A 22,285-nucleotide genomic window follows, 5' to 3' on the forward strand; every position below is an offset into this window, starting at 1 on the left:
AAATATTTTTTGTGATAAAACCCAATTTGGCAGCTGAATAAAACAGTCATATTCACCTGTTTCTTTGATGTAGACACTACTGTTCATTGTGAACCAGAGGAAGGAGCTAGTTTCTTGAAACACAGAGTCATAGCCATGGAAAATAAGTACGTTTCCAATTTTGTAACAGTCAAATGATAATGAAATTAAGATTTGTCTTTATCACAACTGAGTTCAAATCTCTAATGCTGTTCTTATTACTTTGAAAAAGCACATGGAAAAAGCACACAGGTGTACTTTATCATTTAACAGAAAAACTGTACTGCCAACAGTACACTGGTTTCTTAAACAGCTATAAAGTGCTATGCTAAGAATTAATTTTGCAATTAAGGAGTATAAACCTAAGTCATCATTTACAAAAAGGCATTTTTCTACATACTCAGACCAGTGTGTAGGTCTAAGAATTAATTTTGCAATGAAAGAGTATAAAACCAAGTCATAATTTAGTTATTATATCTAGTTATCTCAAGATGTACACATCAAAAGAAGCAGCACCACAGCTTAATGAGGAACAAATCCCATCCATAATTTAAACAGCTAGAAGCCAGTCATTTAATATCAAAAATACAAATATTTGTAAGCAGTTCCATGCTTATTAATACACTTCAGAAAAAACTAAATAATCCAATCAAGTGCACCCCATTTTATTTCCTCATACTTATTGCCTGATCATGCTATTTTGCAGAGTTCTTTGTAACTTAGCTATGTTGGCATCCAAAGCTGCCAAGCTGTTCTTGAAGTCCTCTTCATCTCGAGAAGTAAAAGTTGAGTAAGAGGATGCACTCCTTTCAGACTTCCCAGATATATCATCAAATGAAATGGAACTGAAATCAGCTATTTCACTGCCTTTTTTCTGAGAAATTTCTTTCAGAAATAGCATTGGCATGCAAGGGTATCTACCAGGCTGAGGTTGGTCTGCTTTATCTGTGAAGTCTTTCATAGCTCCATTTGGAATGCCTGTTGGCCTCATCTGGACTTTTTCTCCTTCTGGCTTCACTTTATCCCCTGTAACTTCAAACGAGTTTTCCATAGTCTTTTTCACGTTGTACCCCGTACTTAATTTATGCAGAAGAGTTGGACCCTTTGAGATCTCATATCCATCCTGCGGCACAGAGTTAGAAACCTCACAGTGGTAGTCCAACATCTTAGAAGACCCTCTACTCCAGGGTTGCACACCAGTTCTTTCAGAGGTTGGCTGCTCTTTTATAGAAGCACCACTAGTCAATGCAATATAAACAGTCTCATCCAACTTGTTTTGGTCATCTAGTAAAGTCCCAGAATCACTGGCTGTTTCTGCATCTTGCTTCAGTGAGGTTTGTTGTGTTCTGGGAGTTGATGCTCTTTCTTCTGAGAATGCACCGTTTATTTTACTTCCTTCTACAGCAAACTTTTCACAGGCTAAATTTTGGATTTGTAATTCTCCAATTTTATTTGACAACTGAGGTTCTGTATCTGGCAAAATACGATCCATTTCTAATTTTTTAAGAAAAGTGATTACTGAAGTACTTCCAGGAAATGGATCAGGTTGCATCTGCTTTTCGTAGTCTTCCAAAAGGGACTGTGAGAGACCTTTTTCAGATTTGGGTCTAATGTTGTCTGCTGTAAGGTCAGAGAGAAGTTTGGCCATACTGCCCTGCAAGGTTCTGTTAAGATCAATTAATCAAATTTAAAGATAGTTACTAAAAGAATAAAAAATTAAAAGCTTTTATATAACACCGAAAGTTTAGATTTATCAGACTGCAGCAAAGCTAAAATTCTGTTGCTACACATTGTAAAATGAAGCATAAATGCAGTGCATGACCAAATTCAGTTTAATTTTTTTTCTGCAGCTCAGCTCAATGTGCCTATAAAGTAACCAAAAACAGCACAACCCAATGATGCTCTTGGTTTACCTGCTGTGAGTACTACAAAATGAAACAAACTGGTATCAATAAACTGTTACAAAGCGTATACAGTTATCAAAATCAGTAAGAATGTTTTTCTGAATTATTCTTCCCACTACACCTAAATTAATAAATAAATTCTTCTAATTTTCTGCTTCGTACATCAAAATAAATGAATGCTTAAATGCTTATGTATATAGTATATACATATACGCATAGTAAGACATCACTATACTACCATCTGGTGGTCAGTGTAGTAATCACAGAACTGTGTGATGTGTCTGAAGTTCTACTACAGGATCTCAAGTGTTGATTTAAAAACATTCTGCCATTCCAAACGGTATCAACAATAAAAAAGACAGAGAAACAGTTTCACTTCCTGTGCACATCAGGTCCAAACACGATGTGTGTGGGGGAAAGAAAGGGAAACAAAACACATGACATGTCAATACCTGGTTAATTCACGCAGTCTGTCAACTTCTGCATCACGCTGACGTAACGTTATACCCAAAATCTTATTTTCTTTCTCTGAAGCTTCTAGCTTAAACTGAAAGCTCTTCACGTTTGCTAGTGCCTCTTCCAGTTCTAAAATACCAAGAAGAATTTTCCTTAAGTTTTAAAACATTAAATGAAGAATAAACAAATTCAAAACACATACCAATCTTGAGCCTGGTAGAATGAATGTCATAATGTTGTTTGTTTTCAAGCAATTCTACTTCTTTATCTTGAATATTTTTTGCAAGACGTTTATTTTCCTCTTTCTGACTTTCTATTATTTTAAATAGTTCTTCATTTTTTGCTTGCAGTGACTCAAGGCCTTTCAGTGATTCTTTCAATTGACTCTGGAGCATCATATTCAAGGACTGCAAAGAAACTACTACCAAAAATAAAACAAAGTTTGTTTTGTGCAGTACAGTTTGAATTTCTAAATCTGAGTTTTAAAATAATTTTGGTAATATGAATTTTGCTTATAGATAGAAGGGGTTTTTGAGGCAACAGGATAAAAGTAAAGCTTCCTTCTTAATTATCTGTTATCTTCATTTTAAGAGGAACAAAAGGAAAGATAATCTGCTCAGCAGCTGAAGAGCTGAGTCTCACTATGTGGAGTCTAAAGAGGCACAACAATAACATGCAAGTGCAGTCACCTGATTAGAACCACAACACTTAGTTCAGTTACCACTAAAGGGCACAATACATACTGTTATTTTTTTTTTTTTATATATATATATATATAAACAAAGCTTTAACAAAAATGCTCCTAACAAGCATCATCTTCTATTAGTACCTTACATTCATAGTTGCAGCTCTGTCCAGATATCTTTTCACTTCTTTCTCGTTCCCCAAGTTGCTGGTTTAATATTCTGAGTCTCCTATATATGAATTGTGAAAAAGCACAAATGTAGAGAGTTCAGAATAAGTTCAAAACTGCTGCATTTTAAATCAGTTTGGTAAGAAGTTGCTATTGAGAATTAAATGTCACAATGTTTGAGAAATATAAAAGTTTTAATAATGCATTTTTCTTACATTCCTATATTTCTTCAACAAAAAAGATCCTTTAAAAATTCTGGTAAATGTCTTTCTGTTCTTAAACAAAATGCTACCCAGTTATGCATTTGAGAGCTCCCCTGAGAGATATTTTTGCCTTTGAGAATCCACTACAAAAAGAATATAAGCAGGCTATCTTGCTACTGCAGTTTTCAGAGAGAATGATACACTGATCCCACCCAGACAAAGGCCCAATAACAATGTAACTGATGCTACTAAAACATCAGTATTAACCAAAGTCTTGATATGTGTGAATTATTTAAACAATACAAGCTTACCAACACACGTTCTAATATATAAATACTGAACAGACAAGAATGAAAGCGCTGTAACACACGTAACAATAAAACATTCAATTTAGAATACCAGTGAGACACTTCAGGTGCATTTGGAGTGAATACAGAATCCTTGACAAGTTACTAACCTACGCAGCTGCGCATTTTCACTCCTGAGAGGCTGTAAAGTTAGGGCTATTTCAGCTTGCACATTTGTACTTCCCACTACAGCTGGGAGCAGTGATACAGAGTCTTCAATTTCACTCATCAACCTTAACATTTCCGAATCATCTGCAAGAGGTGAGGGGAAATAAAAGACATATAAACCTGTAATATGACAGTAATATTTTATATAAGACTAAGCAGTTTACAAAGTGATCAACTTTTTTTCCATGAATACCTCCTCTTTATTTTAACTGTATTTGTTTATGTACAATTGTTAAGCCTGACTACGAAAACAGCCCACCATCTCTCTGACCAACTTGGTGGGACGGCTGCTGCAATCTGTCTACACTGCTCCCATTCTCAGGCGAAAACAGTGTATATGAAATAAAAACATTCTTTACTCTAGATGTTATGAAAACATTAAAATACTCCAAAAATGATTTCATACTTATCCAGAGTGAAATACAAAGCTATAGCAGTTGTGGAAAACCACTGTAAGATGTCACATACCAGACACGTACCATTTCCAAAAACTGAAGGGCTCATTCAACACAGCTCTTGTGTTATTTGTATGTAATCAACCTACTACGTAATGACAGTGTCCTCACCTTGATCTGTTACCAGCGCTCTGAGCTCTCCCAGGAGATACTTTACAGTCTTAACTTGATGGGCTGTTTCTTCTGGACTTTCTTCTCTACATTTTGGAACTTCATTCACAGAACTTGCCTTGCAGCTTGCATCTCTCACTGGGGCTACATCAAGTACGTTCAACTCATCTTCTTTTTTGACCATATCCTCATGGTGTTCTTCAGAAGTATCCTCCTCCTCGTTACTTGAGGCGTTATGTTTTGCTGGACAGCGACAATGGCACTTCTGTTCAGTCCTGCCGTTCATCACCTCATGTGATTGTAACAGGGCCAGGTGAGCTTGTATGCATCGGATCAAATCTACTTCTTTTATCTGTTGTTTGTGGTTTGGGATCACCTCTCCATCAGAAGATGATGGGATCAGTGCAGGCACTGTAGAGTTACTTGATACACCTGATGCTATACAAGGGATCACACTAGGATGAGCAGTAGCAGACTGTATTTGCACAGCAGTAGTAGAAGCAGCAGAAACTACAGGGCAAACCACAGGTCCTCCCATCTTTGGAATACATTCATTGCCACTGTCTATAGGAACATCCTACATAAAGAATATTTCTATTAAAAAAATTAACAGGATTCTTTTTTAAAACTTAAAAATAAAAACCAAACAAAACACTACCTTTGACTCTACATAGTCTTGATCAATACTTTGCAAATTGTAAAAGCAACTACAACTCATTCATTGCATAATTTCCCAGTATATTAAGGAGTAATTAAATTGTAAATCTAGTTTAATAAACTTTATCTTAAATATTATTGGCAACATTAAAGCACAATTCTTTTACAGCTGTTCTGTAAAGACAAAGCCTCAGCAGTGTTTTGTTGATTTTTTTTTTCATTATGAACACTCATTTCTTGAATCAAAGCAGAACATGGAAGAAATAAAAGACAACACTGTTACCTTTCAGTATTTTAATTAGATGAACTTCTTAAAAGTCAAGAACAGCACTAGCTATACATGGACTGCCTACAGATGGAAGTCTACAGTCTTACAGTTTCAAAGTGCAAGCCCTTTACCACATTTCCCAAGGTGGTTGCTGGTACTCTCCATTAGTTCTATGCTATACCCTGAAACGTACAAGTATTTTAAAATGATACTCTAAGATATTACAGTGTCTGAAGAAATAATCAACTTGATTATTGGCAGGAAAAAGCTACACATGAAACATGACTTATCAGGATTTGGTTAATACTAATAAACGTGCATTACTGAGAATTATTAACAGTAATGAATTATTTCCTACACCTTTCATGTTTGCTGTCCCTTACAGAATTCACCACAAAGAAACAATCAGCCACTTGAAATGCCTCTACTTTCATTTTTTGGCATCTATACAAAATAACTTTAAATAGCAGTATTTTCTCTCATTACTTATTCAGTTCAGCACTAGAGGTTGAAATATGCAAATATTTTCTTTAAGGAAAATTATTACATACACCCTAGAAAACCCATGCACTTCATTGCATGCATAAATAACTAGGCAGTGCTAATTTTAAATGCTTATTAGTAGTCAGAATCAAGCTTTTACTTACTGACTGAGTAGATAAGGGATGAGCTGAATGCTGAAGGGTCAGGGTTGATGTGCAAGTAGGTAACTGATAATTAAAAGCTGTAGCATTTTGACATCCTAAAAGAAAATGACACTCATCTATCAGGGCAATTTTGGGCAAAATTTATACAGTAAAACAGAGGGCTCTGCATTCGTACTTCTACTAACCGTGATTTGAGGTAAGAAAAGGAGTTACAGGAGGAGTTTTGTTACTGTTGTGTGGTGGTTGGCCAGTTATCAGAGACATCTGAGTTTGCACATGCTCGCACGGTTTCTGACGCAACACAGGAGAGTACTGACTGCAAGGCGAGTGAATTGGTTGAATCATCTGGTTCTTTGCTGCACTGGGAAGTTCTCTCTCAGTAAAAGGTGTAGTGGATGAGGCAAGTTTTCTATTTGATACTGGCACTATAGAGAAAGAAAGAACAAAAAACCCAGCTGAAGCTGGCCATCTTCTTGATCTATATAAACCCACTGTGTTGGCAGGCAGACTCTGGCAGGTTCTTTTGAAAAAGTAAAGCAAAAGATTCTACAGCCTAAGATTCCAGTCAGATTTTTACTCACCAGCAAATTAACCCATCATTTCTTATTTCCAGACAGAACAACCTAAGCCAGTTGGACAAACAGCTGTCTTTGAAGGAAGCAGAGAGACCTAATCCTACAAAAAGTTGGTTCCAAAACGCAGTTTTTAAAATCTCTGCTTAGCTGCATCCTAGCTTTTAAACAATTTGGAATAGCCCATGCCAAAGCACTTTCCAAAAGTAATTTTTTTTATGTTGGGTATAACTATTTTTATAGTGCTGGAAAGATACCAGCTATGCACTCACCTTCCACAATTCACAAAATGGACATTCTGCTACACATGTAGTCTACACACCCCTCCTGTCTACTGGAATAGATATTACACAAAAGAAATGGGGTGGAGAGACAAACGCTAAGAAAAATTGAAATACTTCAATTGAGAGCAACCTGACCTGCAGCACTCCATCTACCTTTCTATTTAAACACTCTGGCCACTAAACCATTTGAGTTTACTATTTATTGCAACACTTCCCTGCTTCCAGAAACTGATCTTTGAGAAAAGCCTGCTGGACACCTAACTCCAGGACAGTTTATAGCTGTGTATCCCAAACAGAGACTAAGCACTCTAATGCTTCACTGTCCAAAAGAAAAAGGACATGGGTATTATCATTCTCCTCTACACTTCTACCAGCTAAACTTGATGATGTTGGTATTTGTATACACACTCAATTTTCTTCCCTGTATATGAAGATCAAACATTTTTGAGTTTTAGTAAACATTTAAGGTTTCCTTTTGTAGGTTCAACCATGGATTATTCTATAACAAATGACAATTATCTGAAGCCTTGTTCTTGACATGTAAGTTGAGAAGTCTCTCAACGTTGTTTGAGAAAAAAACAAGCCCAAGAAAGCCCACTTACCAACATCTTTTCGGATGTGTGAAGAAGTAATGGGTTTTTTCAACCCTTTCTTCTTGGAAGCATTTCCTTTAGTTAGCATAGGCTTGGAAGTAATTTTCATGGAAGTTCTTTTCCCAGCTTGTTTATGCATAGCCTCCCTTCCTAGTATTAGTTGAAAGAAAACTAGTCAACAAATCAAAACAGTCTTACAAACAATAAAAACGTAACAAATTTTCAATAGGTACAACCTGTAGCCTCGCTTTGCAAGATATTCTTCAGTAAGGCTGCACAATGATCCAGTCCATTATGAATAGTATCAACCTGCACAAAGAATACCGCGGTCAGAAAAGAAGTACCACTGTTTTCTTTCAGTAAACTAAGATACTATTTTAGAGGGGAGTGCTCCCCACACTGTCACCTGAAAAAGAACAACTAAGAACCAGCAAAACCCTGTCATGTTCCATGGGTTATTTTTTAATTACAAGCAAGTTTATAAACACGCAAATTTTGAAAATAACTGAATTGTGTTGCTGCACACATGACTATTTGCTGGATTTCATGCTTTGGTAATTGATTGTATATGGTTTTATTCTAATTTCCATGTACAGTTAAGCTATTATCTACAGCCTATTTCTATTTGGGAGATAACTGACTTATCACTACATGAAAAACAGTACTGCAGCACTTACTCTATACAACTCACTCTTTTCAGCACAAAACCTAAGAAATATGGTTATATTTCTGCCAGGGTCAGCCCTTGCCTGTAAAGAGTATGTTTGCAAAATATATCCTGTGCCTTAATGAGATTTGTCAGAGCCAAACTCACTGCGCACAAAGCTAACTTGCTTGTATCTGCAAGATGCAGCGTAGGGATGCTCTTGCTTAGCACTGCAGGAACTATTTCTAGTACAGATGCAGCAGTATCTAAATTAACCCATTTTCTATTATTCAAAATATTCTGATTTCTCTTCTCTTCAAATAACAGAGATGACTGTATTAAAAAGTCATCTAATTACCTGATTGCCAAAACCAGTGGAATAGACAGAGTTTCCAGAATTCATATCAGAATAACTTCCTTTTTTTAAGCCACACCTGAAAAAGTCAAATCCACTGTTTATATCACCTCCTTAATACACAGCAAAGTAAAAAGTTTACTTTATTCAATAATACAAGCTAAAGTAATTTTATCTAGAAACACAGCTTTCTTTTTCTGAACACTCTGCATTGCTGCAACAAATACTTAGCAGATATTAACAGCTTATGTCAAATGGGAATTCAGCCTTTACTCAACAGTCTAACGCATGGCTAATAAGTATAAATATTCAATGTTTTATACATAAAACATGCAGAGAAAGTCAACCCTGTGTTTCTACAGAAAAAATTTCTACTCAGTTTCTCTTCTCATGAGCTGCTTAGAACCCGGCCGCACTGCCTTGCCACTGAAAACATATTCTGAAATATACAAAGAATTTCTGGCTAGTTGTGAGCTGTAAGTATAAGGTTCCCAAACACCAAAATGTATGCTGTCTTAGCACTCATGATTAAGTTCTTACTGTTTTCTTCCATTTGCTAATTTAGCTGCTCCTGTTAGCCTTCCAGAAGACGGTACCTGTTGATTATAGAAACATACTCTGATTTTCATAAAGTACTTTCACAGAATAACTGAAGACTACCACTACCCACCAATTCCAAGAACTTTTGCCAAGGTAGAACAGTTAAAGACAACTTACTCCTCTCAGACCAAAGAGGGAGCCCACTGATGGAGTTACAGACTGAATCTTGTAGTTTTCTTTTCACAAAACATACATTTACAGCATGAAGATTTAATAATTGCCACAGCATTCTACAGATATGCTAATCACTTAACTACAAGGCCAAGGGCTGACATAACAAACATACATTCCAGACTGAAACTGAGCTCGGTAAATATACACCTGAGCTCTGGGGAATTTAAGCATGAACTACGGTCCCAGCACAAACCTCGCGCACACCCAAGTCCGAAGAACCCCAGAACAGTGAGCTCGCTGCGACACACACAGACCCTCTGAGCTCTGAGGAAAGGCTGCTGGGCTCAGCCCAGGAAGCAAAGCCAGTGCCGGAGGCCCCACTGCCCCCTCAGCAGTCTTTAAACCGATTGCGAGCCCCGCAGTCGGCGGGAACACCTCTCTCCCCGCTCCGAGAGAACCAGGAGCGTAACGCGGCCGAGCCCGCAGACTGACCCCAACCCAGCCACACGCACACACCTCACAAAACCGCAGCTCCCCCGCCATAATCTGAGCAGTGGCCGATGCAGGGGCGGGACCACTCACCGGCCGTCTCACGCCGGCCAATCCCGAGCCTGCCTGGCTGACGGACAGGACGGGTGTTACAGAGGGGCGGGGCTAACACCTCCCAGGCTTGTCCCGCTCGGCGGCTCCTCCCTGCGCGCTGGCGGCCGCTGGCGCGGGAAAGGGAAGGAGCTGCGTTAAGGAGTGCGGTCGGGGATTGGTGAAGAATGAGCGTCGAGGAGCCAATCGTAGGAGAGAATAAAGAGCGGGCTGGGGTAAGGCGCGCTGTGTGGATGTCAGTCACTGTGGTGGTGTGCTCGGGGCAGACGGTTCGTCTCACAGGATCAGAGAATAACCCAGGTTGGAAAAGACATTTAAGAGCAAGTCCAACCCTTTACCCCAGGACAACTAAACCATATCACTGAGGGCCTCATCTACACGGTGTTTGAACACTTCCAGGGATGGTGATTCTGCCACTGCTCTGGGGAGCCTGTTCCAATACCTGATTATGCTTTCTGTGAAGAAGTATTTCCTAATATCCAATCTAAAACTCCCCTGGTGCAGATTGAGGCTGTTACCTCTTGTGCTATGATTTGACACGTGGGAGAAGAGACCAACCCCACCTCACTACATCCTCCTTTCAGGTAGCTGTAGAGAGCAATAAGGTCCCCCCTGAGCCTTCTCTTTTCCAGACTGAACACCATAAAGTCCCTCAGCTGTCCCTCATAAGATTTACTCTCCAGACCCTTCACTGGTTTCATTGACCTTTTCTGGACCTGCTCCAGCACCTCAGTGTCTCTCTTGTAGTGAGGGGCCCAGAACAGAACACAGGATTCTAGGTATGGCCCAAGTGCCAGGTACAGTGGGATTCAGGACTTGGCTTTCCTGCCTTGTCCCCACTGAGCAGCCCCTCACCTGCCCCTCCATAAGGGAAAAAGTCACCTCCCATAGCTGGATCTTCCCCTTCCAGCGCTGTCCTCCCAAGGCATGCTCTCTGGTGCATTATGGATCTTTTGTGAACAACAGGGCCTGTGGGGCAGAGATTCTGTGCACTCATAAAATACATGGAAAAGTGGACAGTGCAGATGGGTGGGCTGCCCTGAAGGAAAAGTAGGGCATCACAAGGGATACTGCTGATAAAAATACCTCAGGGCCTCTGCTTGCTTGTACAGTCCCTGTCCTGCAAGTCTTCAGGGGCACAAAAGCTAAAAGCAGGCTGGTAGCAAGTCCAAGGGAACTGTTGATGCTTTGTGTATAGGCTAAACCTGGCAGTCCTTTATTCTCCACTCTGGCTTTCAGCGAGTGTTAAATGTCCTCTGGCAATCCCTCAAAACACCAGTGTACAGGGATCATAAAGGATGGTGCCTCAGGTTTCACACACACACAGAGTGGCATATTAGTATTCTGTGTACTTTAATTTTTATTAGCTGAATAAACAGACCTTCTGAAAACATATCACTGAAAGCAATTACATTTACTCAGGCTGAAATTGTTACATTACTATGTTATTAAGAGTGCTATAGCAGAAGTGCCTACAAATATTCAACATCTGTGCTCTCCCAATGTGTAAATTGTATTGTTATTAGGTATTACTGTGTTAATATTTGCATTAAAACTATGCTCAGCTTGAATTTAAATTATATTATGAAGATATTTGGGGAAAAAAAACCCCACAACTAACCAAACCAAGCCAAGAACAACAAAAAGCCTCAAACAACAGAAGGGTTTTCTGGCAAGAATTTGGAGACTGCTTCATTTTTTCTCTTTGAAAAATTTTAAATAAGATCGCTATAATAGAGGAACAGCTGAATTCTGTTCCTTAAAGAACATCTAGTTTTTTAGAATTACCTTAAAGATCATCTACTTCCAACACCTCTGCCATGAGCAGGGACACCTTCCACTAGACCAGATTGCTCAAGGTCTTGTCTAGCCTGGCCTTGAACACTGCCTGGGATGGAGCATTCACAGCTTCTGTGGGCAACCTGCTCCAGTGTCTCACCACTCTCACAGTAAATAACTTCTTCTTTATATATAACCTAAATCTGCCCTGTTTAAGTTTGAACCCTTCCTGAAGGATGGAATATAAACTAGAAAAATTGAACAAGATGAAAAGAGCTCAGAAAGATGTGTGGCAACTATCAAACCAGTGTCAGAACCATTGATAGACTTTTTCCTGAAGGGGTTTTATGGAAGTTTATGGGTAAATTGAACTCATAGATGTAAGTGAAATAGATGTAAGTGCAGTAATTTAAATAGTTAAGGAAGAATTATGCCAAGTTGTTTAGCAACAAGTGACAGATATAAAAAACACAGTCCCTCCCAAAACACAACCCCATCCTTTCATTTAACATATTTGAGGACACAATAGCACAACGCTTCATTTTTTCATCAGAAGGAAAATTAATAGAGAAGGCCATCAAGTTCCATTCTTGTCAACAGAACCATATTGAAACTATAAATGAAATAGCAAGATTGCCTTATAAATAAATCAAGAAAATGCAACTATAAAGACAAAAGAAAAGCATAAATAATTGAAATTCTCATGAGGTCACTGACCTTCAAATGGTCAATCTTTCAAGAAAAGTACAAGCTGTCAAGAGATTAAACAGAGTTAGTTATCAGAAGAGCTAGACATTTTTTCTGACACTGGCATTCTTCATTGAAACAGTGTGGGGAGCTATTGATTATCTCTGAAACTGTCTTGTTATGGTAAAATTGTGATTAAAAAAAAAGCTTATTCTTTGTCTTACAAACTGAAATGCTTCAATGCCATGTGCTGTATTCATACATATTATTACATTGTTATTCATATTCATGATCAAGCTTTTTTTCAGAGGGAAAATTAAATTCCATTTCATTCCATTTTGTTAAAATAATTTCATCTTTTCTTTCTGTTTGACAGACAACTAACATTCCCCAAACATTTCCAGGGACATGGTTTTGGATGTGTCTGAGGCCAGGTTTGCTCTGCCTTTGGGAAAGCAAATTACGGGTTCCAACACTATTTGGTGTAGAAATAATGCTAAAGGCAAAAGGAATCCAAAACAAGCCAACCAACCAACCAACCAACCAAAAAGCCTGGCAAATGCAACATAAATAGAAGTTTCATGATAAGCAGAATTGTACTGAATATATGACGGGAAGTTATTGTATTTCCATGATTTATGTCAACTTTGATGTTGTGCCATATCTAAAGAATTAGTTTATGTAAAGAAATAAGGATTACACTGTTGTTAGTGATGAAGAATAATAAATTGTTTTTACAACTACCATACAATGATGTCCAAGTAGTGGAACAGAACAAAGTGTGAAGTGGGATATGATACCTTAACACAAGTCGTCATGCATTGGACCATCTATGCAGAAAAAACATATTACAAGCTAACTGAATATTAACTAACTGTGACAGAACATGCTCTCCCTACCAGAAAGTGGTTAAAAAATTGGACATAATTTAGACAATAAAGACAGGACCAGTGCAATGCAGGACAAAAAACACATGTGGAGGAAAAGGCTCAAATCAATAACCAGGAAAAAATTGCCTGAATGATGAATAATTAAAACATATATGTAGTTGTATTTGCAGTCTTAGTGCTTGAGGATCTGTTTGTGTTGCATGAAGCGTCACTGAAAATAACGAAAAGCTTATTCTTACGCTTGGTAATTTCCAATTTAAGTTAAAATACCAGGGTGATACAGCAAACTTTATACAAGACTGATATGCTTAATAATGACAAAGAAATAAATATACTTGGAACATAGCTTTCGAGGACCAAAGATTTTTGTGGGGATGATTCTCAGATGAAGTAGAAAAAGGTCTTTTGTTTCAGGAAGGAGAGAAAACAAACAAAAGGAGACTAATAAACGCAAGACAAGACATTTGCCAAACAATCCAGTTTCATCAGAAAATGGGGCTTTTTCAGGGCCTACTTAGGAAAACCAAGTCGTGTTCTCATTCAGCGTAAGTTCTGAAAGTCTTCTGCTACCAGTACTGAAAGGTCCACTGTTTTAAGCAAGTACTAACTAAGCATGATCAAGCACTAGCATAAAATAATGTTAAGCTTTCCTCTGAATGAGTTATAACCAAAAATTTGTGTTGTCTTAACAAGGGAGTATTTCACAAAATAAGGCTTTTTTTGTGAGACAAGTAGGCCAAGAATATCAATGATAACTGACTCTTTTGGTAGATGCCCAGACCCCCATAAATGTATAGTTAAGGAATAAAGCTACAACTTAGCTGATGGAAAGGGAATGAACAGCTTTTTTATCTACCCACCTATCCTTCCGTCTATGTATAACAAACAGAAAGGGGAGAAGAATAGCACTCATTATGCACTTAAGAATACAACCTACAGAAACCAAGTACTTCATTTGTCAAAGACAGGCTTAAGGGATGTCTTGATCACAGTAAAAATACTATTAGAGGAAGCAGAAATTTAGTAGAGAACTTTTCAGTTTGATAAGCAAAGATATAATGAGGAGATTAAGCTGGATACTATGGACCCTAGAACTCTGCTGCAATTCTAAAATATATTTGAAAATAATGTACAGAGTGTTCTACTAGATTTTCAATGTCTCAGTCATAGACAGGCTTTAGTTCATATGTATTGAAAGCTACAGCAGGACTCGCTGCATGGAAGACCTGTGTTCTGTGTGGTTCAGAAGGCTTGCCATCAAATTTTGATTTTTTGATGTATTCGGAATGAATAGGTGTATAAGCCATGAATTTCTTATTCCTAATACATAAATATAATGGGAAAAGTCAAAACCACTTAGCTATGTTTTGTCTGTCCACATTTAAGTGAAGAATTTATGCAGAGCACATTAAATGCTCTTTACCTTGAGAAGCTCTCACAAGGACGAGATTGTAAGGGTATTGAAGGGTACTTGTAGGAAACATCACTACGATTCAAGTTGTTGTGACCTTTCTGAGCTGATGACAGTTTAAATAGCAATCCAGAGTTTTCAGAAAGCTGGCGATATTACGCTGCGCAACGTACTTGCGCCTGAGCCTTGACCTCCCACATGATGGCGCCACATGAACGTAAAATAGTAAGCACTGCCTTTAAACCAAAAAGTGGCTCGTTATATCCGTAAGGAAAATCGATGAGTATATTTGCTGAAGTAACATTAGGACAATGCCGTTGCTATTTTAGAGTCTTTCAAACAATCCTACTGATGCAATTAATGTTTTATTGGTGAAAGTGTGTGAAAATAGTAATTTTTGGCTAAATCTTCATGACACTTATTTGTTTATTGCTCTACTAAGTATAAACTCTACTGTAATATTAAAATGACCTTTAAAACACAAATACTATTTTCATAGTATACAAGCTTAATAGCAGATCTAGAATCTGATGGCTTTAGGGGAAGAGCAAACTCTTAACAACAGATGAATTTCTCAAAACATTTCTCATTTTTATTCCAAGTTAGAAAAAGAAATTAATCATGAGAATAACAGCAAATAACATATTTAAGATAATTGTCTCAAATTAGAGTGTTTGTCCAGATTTCTCATGAGGCAGGCTTTCCAATTAGTACTAGCGGTGAGGGTATTGAAGGCAAGGGTTCAATGAAGTTTGTCCCACCAAGGTTAAATCATGTATCTCTTGTTGTTTTAGGAGTAGATTCATAGATAAGCAAGTTATAACATCTGCAAACAGCCAATAGAGCTTTATCCACAAATTTCTGCTTGAAGTTTCATTTGAGCTGTGCCAGATCAGATGATCCCAGAGGGTCCCTTTAAAGCTAAGTGGTTATGTGATTGTGATTTGGAACTTTTTTTTTTACTTCTTTTTTCTTTCAGTCCATTCTTGATTACTGCAGTGTAATCTATTGCCTCACTCACATCCATGGCCTAATCACATCTGCATTAAAGCTTTCAGCTAGAAAATACAGTTGATTATGCCAATATAATAACAGTGTTATAACCAGCCAGTGCTCTGGTAACCCTCCAGACAGCCCCAGATATGAATTGTGGAACTATGCAGTCTTCAGTATGTAAACGTTTGCCCAGCACTGGTATTTAGGATGAGAGAAAGAAGTCCTCTCCTAAGATCTGCAAGTGAATCAATCATACCTACACATCTAACTAGTCACATCAGCTCAGTAACCTGGTTGTCATCCACTGACTATAGAAAATCACAAATCCATTTTCCTTTCTCTATTAAATGGCTAAAACAATTGAAGAAACAACACATTTAAGTGCTGTGAGAAGTGTCTAGGTAATTTTCTGATTCCATGGTGAAATCTGTGACTTTATTTGCTGTGTTCTGAGCATTAACTGATGGGCTTTTACATTCCAGTTTCTTGAGGTTATGTGAGAAGACTGCAATCTATCAGTTGCCATTAGGTCCAAAACCACTACCTGCCATTTGGTTTGCTTTGTATCTGAAAACACATGTTACAGTACAAGGTTTCCCTCGTATTCTTGGGTTTCTTTGACAGAGATTGTCTGAATATTATGTAGTGTGAAAAGATGCTGATCTGTTTCCTCTGACACAAGAAATTTGATCCAGTCTTCTACATTAACTGTACAAAATCAGCATAAGTGAGGAATAGCAAGACAGAACCAGGATACCTTTAATCAGTCATATCTGCTGAGTGATGCTGAAAACAAAGGAAATTTTCAGGGCTTATTCTCACAGCTACAGCATAGCGCTGTAGAAACAGCTTTAGCAAATTGTGAGATTAATTTTACAACCTTTCTTTGTCCTTGTCTCTCCAGCTGTCTGTCCCAGGACTTAGTCTGTTGTGAATTGTGTGGAAAGGAAGAAGCTGGAAAACAGCCTACTGCAAATATTCTTGCTCCATTGATCCCTGAAAGAATATAGTTAAAGTAATTCCCTTATTCTTAGAAAAGATTTCCTCCTGACTTTAAAAACAACAGCTGGGTGAGTGGTTAGCTGGTTAAAATGTGATTACTTGGTCTCCTTTTTCAACATAAACATAAACTCAAAATCAGAATATACAGCATATTTGTCCAGGACAACATGAAACTGTGAATAAACTTACAACTCCAATCAGTTTACATGCCAGAGCTAAAAACTTCAGCCACTCAGTTTCTCAGTAAAACGTCCAACATTCATTACACTTGCAAATAAGTCTTGTGGGAGATTCAGTGCCTCTCACATGTGAGCCAGTCCACCTACATGCATTATAGTTCCCCTTCCACCTGGAGACAAGCGCATTACAAATGCGTCGCAGAACAGTGCATACTATTTTGCTTTCATTCAAAGAAAGACAAAGGTTTCTGTAACCCAGTATCACACCCAAAACACTTGAATTGGGCTTGATCTAGGCTTTTCTTTTTGAAGCATGCTGTGGTGATGAGGGGCTAGTTAAATAGGGAGCATCAGTGATACTAGACTAACTGAATGCCCGAAGCACAAGTTTTGTGGGTGCAGTTAAGAAAGATTATAGCAAAAACACTTCATAAGTAAAATGGAAGGAGAAAGTGGGAGCATGTAATAACTACAAGTTACAAAAATACAGGTAAAATTAACAGTATGACTACAGGAAAGAACTACTTCTGTAACATCTGGAAGGATGTTAATTTTACAAAAGTGTAACCTGACTACAGTTTTTAATTTGTTAGTGGATGTTTGTGCATGCATATTCTTTCTTTGGCAACAGTGGTATGACTTGGGTGAGCAAGTGATCTGAGTATGAAAACCATAAACTTCTAGGGCCAAAGGAAGCACAGCTGAAGAAATAATGTACTTTCTAGTATATAGAAACAGCTAATACATTAGTATTCTCCATCCAGTATATTTATATTAACCATATAGAATATTTATGGACATAGGGGTGAAAGCAGGATATCCAAACTGAAAATGTAGTCAGTGTAACAATATTATTGGATATTAGATATAATAAAAATCTATGGATGTATATTATCAATGTTTTATATATTTGTCCGGAAGCAGGGAAGATATTTCTTGCTCTTTGATTCAGGACCTTTAAGAGCTCTGGTGTGATACCTCTCCATTCTGCCCTAGGCACCCTTCCTGATGTCTGGGGGACCATTGTCACAGCAGATGTACAGTAAGATGCACAGATCTATGGCATCGAACTTAAGATGTCTAAAGAAGCCAAGCTTAGACGTCATCTGGTCTTTCCTTCTGCCCCAAGGCTGGATCAGAGATGTCTGTGCCCATCCTGCAAGGAATTTATCTAGCTTGCTTTTGAAGACCTTCAGCCTTTCCAGTGGGACAGGCCCCGGATGGCAGGGCTGTGTGCATTGCGCGTGGGTCTTGGATTCCCACCCCTGAGGGAGCAGCTGGCCCCCACTGCACTCTGAGGTACCATCCCCCTGAACAATCTGTTGCAGTACTTCACTGCAAAAAACAGTGTCTTGCTGACAGCTTAAATCTTCCCTGCTGCATTTTAACCTACTGTTATATTTTGTGTTCTTGAACTTGTGGGAGCTTCAATTCCCTTACTTTGCAGCAGTGTTTTAAAGATTTGAAGACAATTACTATGTCACCTTTGATATTCTGTTTCCTATGGTAAACAACTTGAAATTGCTAAATCCTGCCTGCGCATTTTGTTTCATAAAATTTTATTTACGCTCATCTGGAGTCTTCAGCTGATACACATCTTTCTTGAAATATGATGCCCAAAACTGGACAAAACACTCCAGCTGAGACTCTACCAGTGCTAAGAATAACAGAAGGATTACATCATCTGTCTATAAATTATACCCTGTTTATATTTCTCAGTACAATATTTTTCTCTTTTGAAGGAGCACAGTATTGTTAACTGATGTTGAACTTGAATTTCACAATAGTCCTCAAAACTTTCTGCAACAGTATGAGGTATCCAGTTATTCCATATGTTGTGTATATTGTTGCTGAATCCTGATTTACTGTAGAATTTTGCATATTATTGAATCACAGAATAGTTAGGGTTGGAAAGGACCTTAAGATCATCTAGTTCCAACCCCCCTGAAATGGGCAGCTATCTATTTGGCACAAGGCTTCTCTAATTTGTTAAAATATGTTAAAGGATTTTTTAATCTAGGTTCCATCCCCTACATCCTTGAGATTACAGTCTGCTCCCTTTAATCTACCCATATGTAGCTGCCTCTCCACACTTCTTGTATCAAATATTTCCCCTTCCTCTCAGAGAAATAATTAATAACACATGCATTCAATTATCGTTTTGATTCAGTGTTAACAAACAGCATAGTATGATGAATAAACTTTGTCAGAAGACTTTGTCATGAAACTTCAGGGTATTATTGCATCGTCTGGTCTTCTCTTTGATTATTCAGTTTAGGGTGGCTGCTGCAGTGGCTTGGCTTCAGAACTTGGCAGTGGGGTAAGGGAGAAACAGGTTCACAACAAACCTTGTACATACCATGTTTCTGTAACTTTTACTTATATTATTATCGAATATTATTTTGGCAATTTGTGGAATTAACTGATATTTTAAAAAATGCCAATCTTCTGCCTGTGAAAATGATGAGCTTTAGTTATCTTTCTGATGAATCAGGTAAACATGGGCCTGATGCTTCAGTCCATTTAAAATGGTATCTCAGCTCAGCCAGATACGCGATTGACGTGTATCAGTACAAATCCATTTAGCCTAGAGAGGAAGCTGACCTGTCTTCTCTGTTTAGCCACTGGGAACCTTCTGAATCTGATTTTATCAGAGGTCTAAGTATTTTTCGCTCTTTTTAAACCTTAACCTACAGCATTTGAAATAATTAGGAAACTTGTTGCTTATTTAATAGCAGTCTTGGGATGATTCCCTTTAAAAAAAAAAAAATAGTGTTGAAAATGTATCATTATCTGCTTCCTGAATACAGGAAATGACTGAAAATAAGTATGTCTAGATCTGTCACTTCAGGCATGGAATACATCAAAGGATGTAAGTAACAGCTTTAAGGGAAAATGTTGTCTCAAATTATTCAGTAGAAGTAAAGAGTATTAAATCATCAGTATTGTCATCATGGCCTTAATTATCTTACCTGAAAAAAAAATAAAAAAAAAAAAGATGTAAAGTAGACCTAAGTCACAGAAAAGCATCTATCGTCTAAACCAGGGTTTTCCTAACCTGTTTTATAGAATAGTAAATATGCTTCACTTTTTCTCATCTAGCTCTAACAGTCTTTACTTGTAAAGTCTGCTTTTGATCTTCCATTCAATTTCAATATTTCTCAGCTAAAGTTCTCAAGCAGTCATTTTTGCTTACACTTATGGAGCATATAAATCCTTCAGTGACATTCTCTTCATTATACTGTTTAGAAGTTTGGGCAAATACTTAACAAAACCTTTCTGAGGATCTGTATTATATCTCTGTATGGAAAAAAACCCAAGCAAATCACCTAAAAATCACTAAGTTCAGTTTTGCCCAGCCTGATACCAAAAGTGATTGGAGATCTTTTTCATGACTATTTGACTATTTATTGTCTTACGAGAAATGAATTTAGTGATCTCACTTTGCTTTCTAGTGAATATGTTAGCATAATTTATGACTCCCACAGTAGAGAAGGCTGAAAATATGAAGACTTGAGAACAGATTTTTCTTTTACTAATATAAGTCATCTCATATTTCTGCTGAGTGACATCGCCTGGTTTAGGCCAGGGAAGATTGAACTCTTGGTGTCAGTGATTCTCCATATGAAGACCCATAAAGGAGCTATATAGAAGAATTTCTCTAGCGCATGCTTAGTCCTTCTGCAACAGTTTAGTTGCCAATATCAACTTTAAACTCAGATATGCTATAACACTTGCTATATCATAGAACTGGCTGTGTTATGAGCTCTGTGAGTCCTGCCTCAGGGGAACAAGGATTTCCTTTTTAATTAGGCAAAGGTGACCTGCTGTCTTGGTCAGACAGAGGATGACTGGATTTTGAGTAAAATCTACTGCATTTTTTTTGTTACCCCTACTGGCTTCTGTCAAGATGTTGATTTTCTCCTTTCCTTCTCTTTTTATTGAATTCCAAGGCTATAACTTATTCACAGCTTCAATTGCAGTTTCATTCTTAGAGATGGAAGTGGTGCCCTCAGTCTTATCACCTGTGTCAGGACATATGAAAGATGCTTGCTGACTTAGAATAAGCTGTTTCTGTGGTCAGTGTCTCCTGGTGAATCCCTCATTTTCACTCACAATACTAACCCCAGTCTGAATTCAGAAGTTGTCACCTCAGTGTATTTCTTGGTTGGTTTGTTTCCTTTTTCTTGCACTAAAAGTGTCAGCCCTTTTGTTACAGTGGACCTACCTTTACAAGCTTCAAGGCTGTCCTGGCTTTACAAAGGCTGTCTTGGCTTTACAAGGCTGTCTTCTTGCTTCCTGTCCCATTTGTTCTCCTCCAGAGATGAGTGTGACCTACACTGTCATGCTGTACACCTAGCAGTGCAGTATGTATAGGGATAGACCTTTAAAAACATCTGGCTTCTTAATGTGCTTCAATTCATATTCATTACCTTAGGCTCAAAATGTAGGATTTCCAGAGCCTGATATTAAAGATACATTTTCCTTAAGAACAAAGTCAAGAAGGTAGAACTTTTTTAGGTATTTGATTTAGCATATGGATTATATTTCTGCATGAAAACCAGAGGATGAAACTGAAAACAACTGTTTACAGTCTTGGAACATCCTCATCTACTTTTGCTGTTCAATGTGATAAAAACTGAAATGAATGAAAAATAAAATGTTATGATAATCTCCCAACTGGTTACTAACAGACAAAATTGGGAAGTGTTAGCTCAAAAAAAGAAAGGATGAGGAGCAATGGCCATAAACTGAAACACAAGAAATTTCACCTCAACGAGGAAGAGCTTATTTATGTTGAGGGTGGCAGAGCACTGGAACAAGCTGCCTAGGGAGGTTGTGGAGTCTCCCTCTCTGGAGGCATTCAAAACCTGCCTGTATGCGTTCCTGTATAATCTGCTGTAGGTGGCCCTGCCTTGGCAGGGAGGCTGGAATGCATGATGTCCAGAGGTCCCTTCCAACACTAATGATTCTGTGATTCTTCCAACTCTAGCCATTCTGTGAAAAAAAAACACTTCTGAAGTTGAATTCTTACTGTGCAGAATGCTAATGAAACTGGTGGGTCAAGAAATCATGCCAAGAAAATGGTATTAATTTCATGACGATTTGTAAGCCACACTCAAAAATTACAAAAGATGATATCCCAAAAGCTTGAGCTTCTCCAGGCCCTGAACATCTATATTTCTGCACTTGAAAAATTACCACCCGATATTGACTTTACTACCTGTATTCTTTGCTCTTCTTAGTGGAAGCTCCTGAGTATGAGTGATGATTCCCACCTTGCTGTTCTCAAGTCAATTAGCTCCTTTTCCTACTCCACCCCTTGTTCTTGTTTCACTTCCCAGTCCTTTGCAAGTCTTCATCCTGAAATACCTTTCTGAACTCTTAAGCATACACACAAAACTGTTCTGTAGCAGATAATTTCCTTCCATTTCATGATCAATGTCCATGCAGATATCCTACCTTTTCATAATTTTCCCACCTTAACCA

General features: G+C 37.9%; 1 protein-coding gene across 4 annotated transcripts; it reads right to left on the reverse strand.

Moving 5' to 3' along the window:
* Positions 1-271: 271 nt before the first annotated feature.
* Positions 272-9,714, reverse strand: CCDC14 (coiled-coil domain containing 14). 4 transcript variants are annotated; one of them, XM_061470591.1, is made up of 13 exons: positions 9,566-9,714; positions 9,078-9,133; positions 8,541-8,616; positions 7,773-7,845; positions 7,546-7,686; positions 6,273-6,512; positions 6,088-6,182; positions 4,516-5,092; positions 3,892-4,033; positions 3,213-3,292; positions 2,581-2,799; positions 2,375-2,507; positions 272-1,682 (listed from the first exon to the last, which is right to left on the reverse strand). In XM_061470591.1, exons 3-13 carry the CDS (start codon positions 8,583-8,585, stop codon positions 698-700), a joined length of 2,730 nt encoding a protein of 909 aa, XP_061326575.1. In that variant the 5' UTR covers positions 8,586-8,616; positions 9,078-9,133; positions 9,566-9,714; the 3' UTR covers positions 272-697. The 4 variants fall into 4 exon arrangements, with proteins under 4 accessions (XP_061326575.1, XP_061326495.1, XP_061326415.1 ...); XM_061470511.1 differs by lacking the exon at positions 9,566-9,714 and having other exon boundaries at positions 2,581-2,796; positions 9,078-9,375; XM_061470431.1 differs by lacking the exon at positions 9,566-9,714 and having other exon boundaries at positions 9,078-9,375.
* Positions 9,715-22,285: the final 12,571 nt, after the last annotated feature.

The sequence above is a fragment of the Pezoporus flaviventris genome, unplaced genomic scaffold (assembly GCF_033815535.1).
Source record: "Pezoporus flaviventris isolate CSIRO_AGI_PZ_B2104156 unplaced genomic scaffold, CSIRO_AGI_Pfla_v1 ptg000001l, whole genome shotgun sequence".
Classification (NCBI taxonomy): domain Eukaryota; kingdom Metazoa; phylum Chordata; class Aves; order Psittaciformes; family Psittacidae; genus Pezoporus; species Pezoporus flaviventris.

What these genes read in the sequence shown, in the direction of transcription:
- CCDC14 (XM_061470431.1), bottom strand. Translation starts at nt 9,166, where the DNA reads ATGAAAATCAGAGTATGTTTCTATAATCAACAGGTACCGTCTTCTGGA. An exon ending in TTAGCAAATGGAAGAAAACA is followed by an intron (nt 8,617 to 9,077) that starts GTAAGAACTTAA and finishes TGACTTTTTCAG; the next exon opens with GTGTGGCTTAAAAAAAGGAA. An exon ending in TTCTACCAGGCTCAAGATTG is followed by an intron (nt 2,508 to 2,580) that starts GTATGTGTTTTG and finishes TTGGTATTTTAG; the next exon opens with AACTGGAAGAGGCACTAGCA.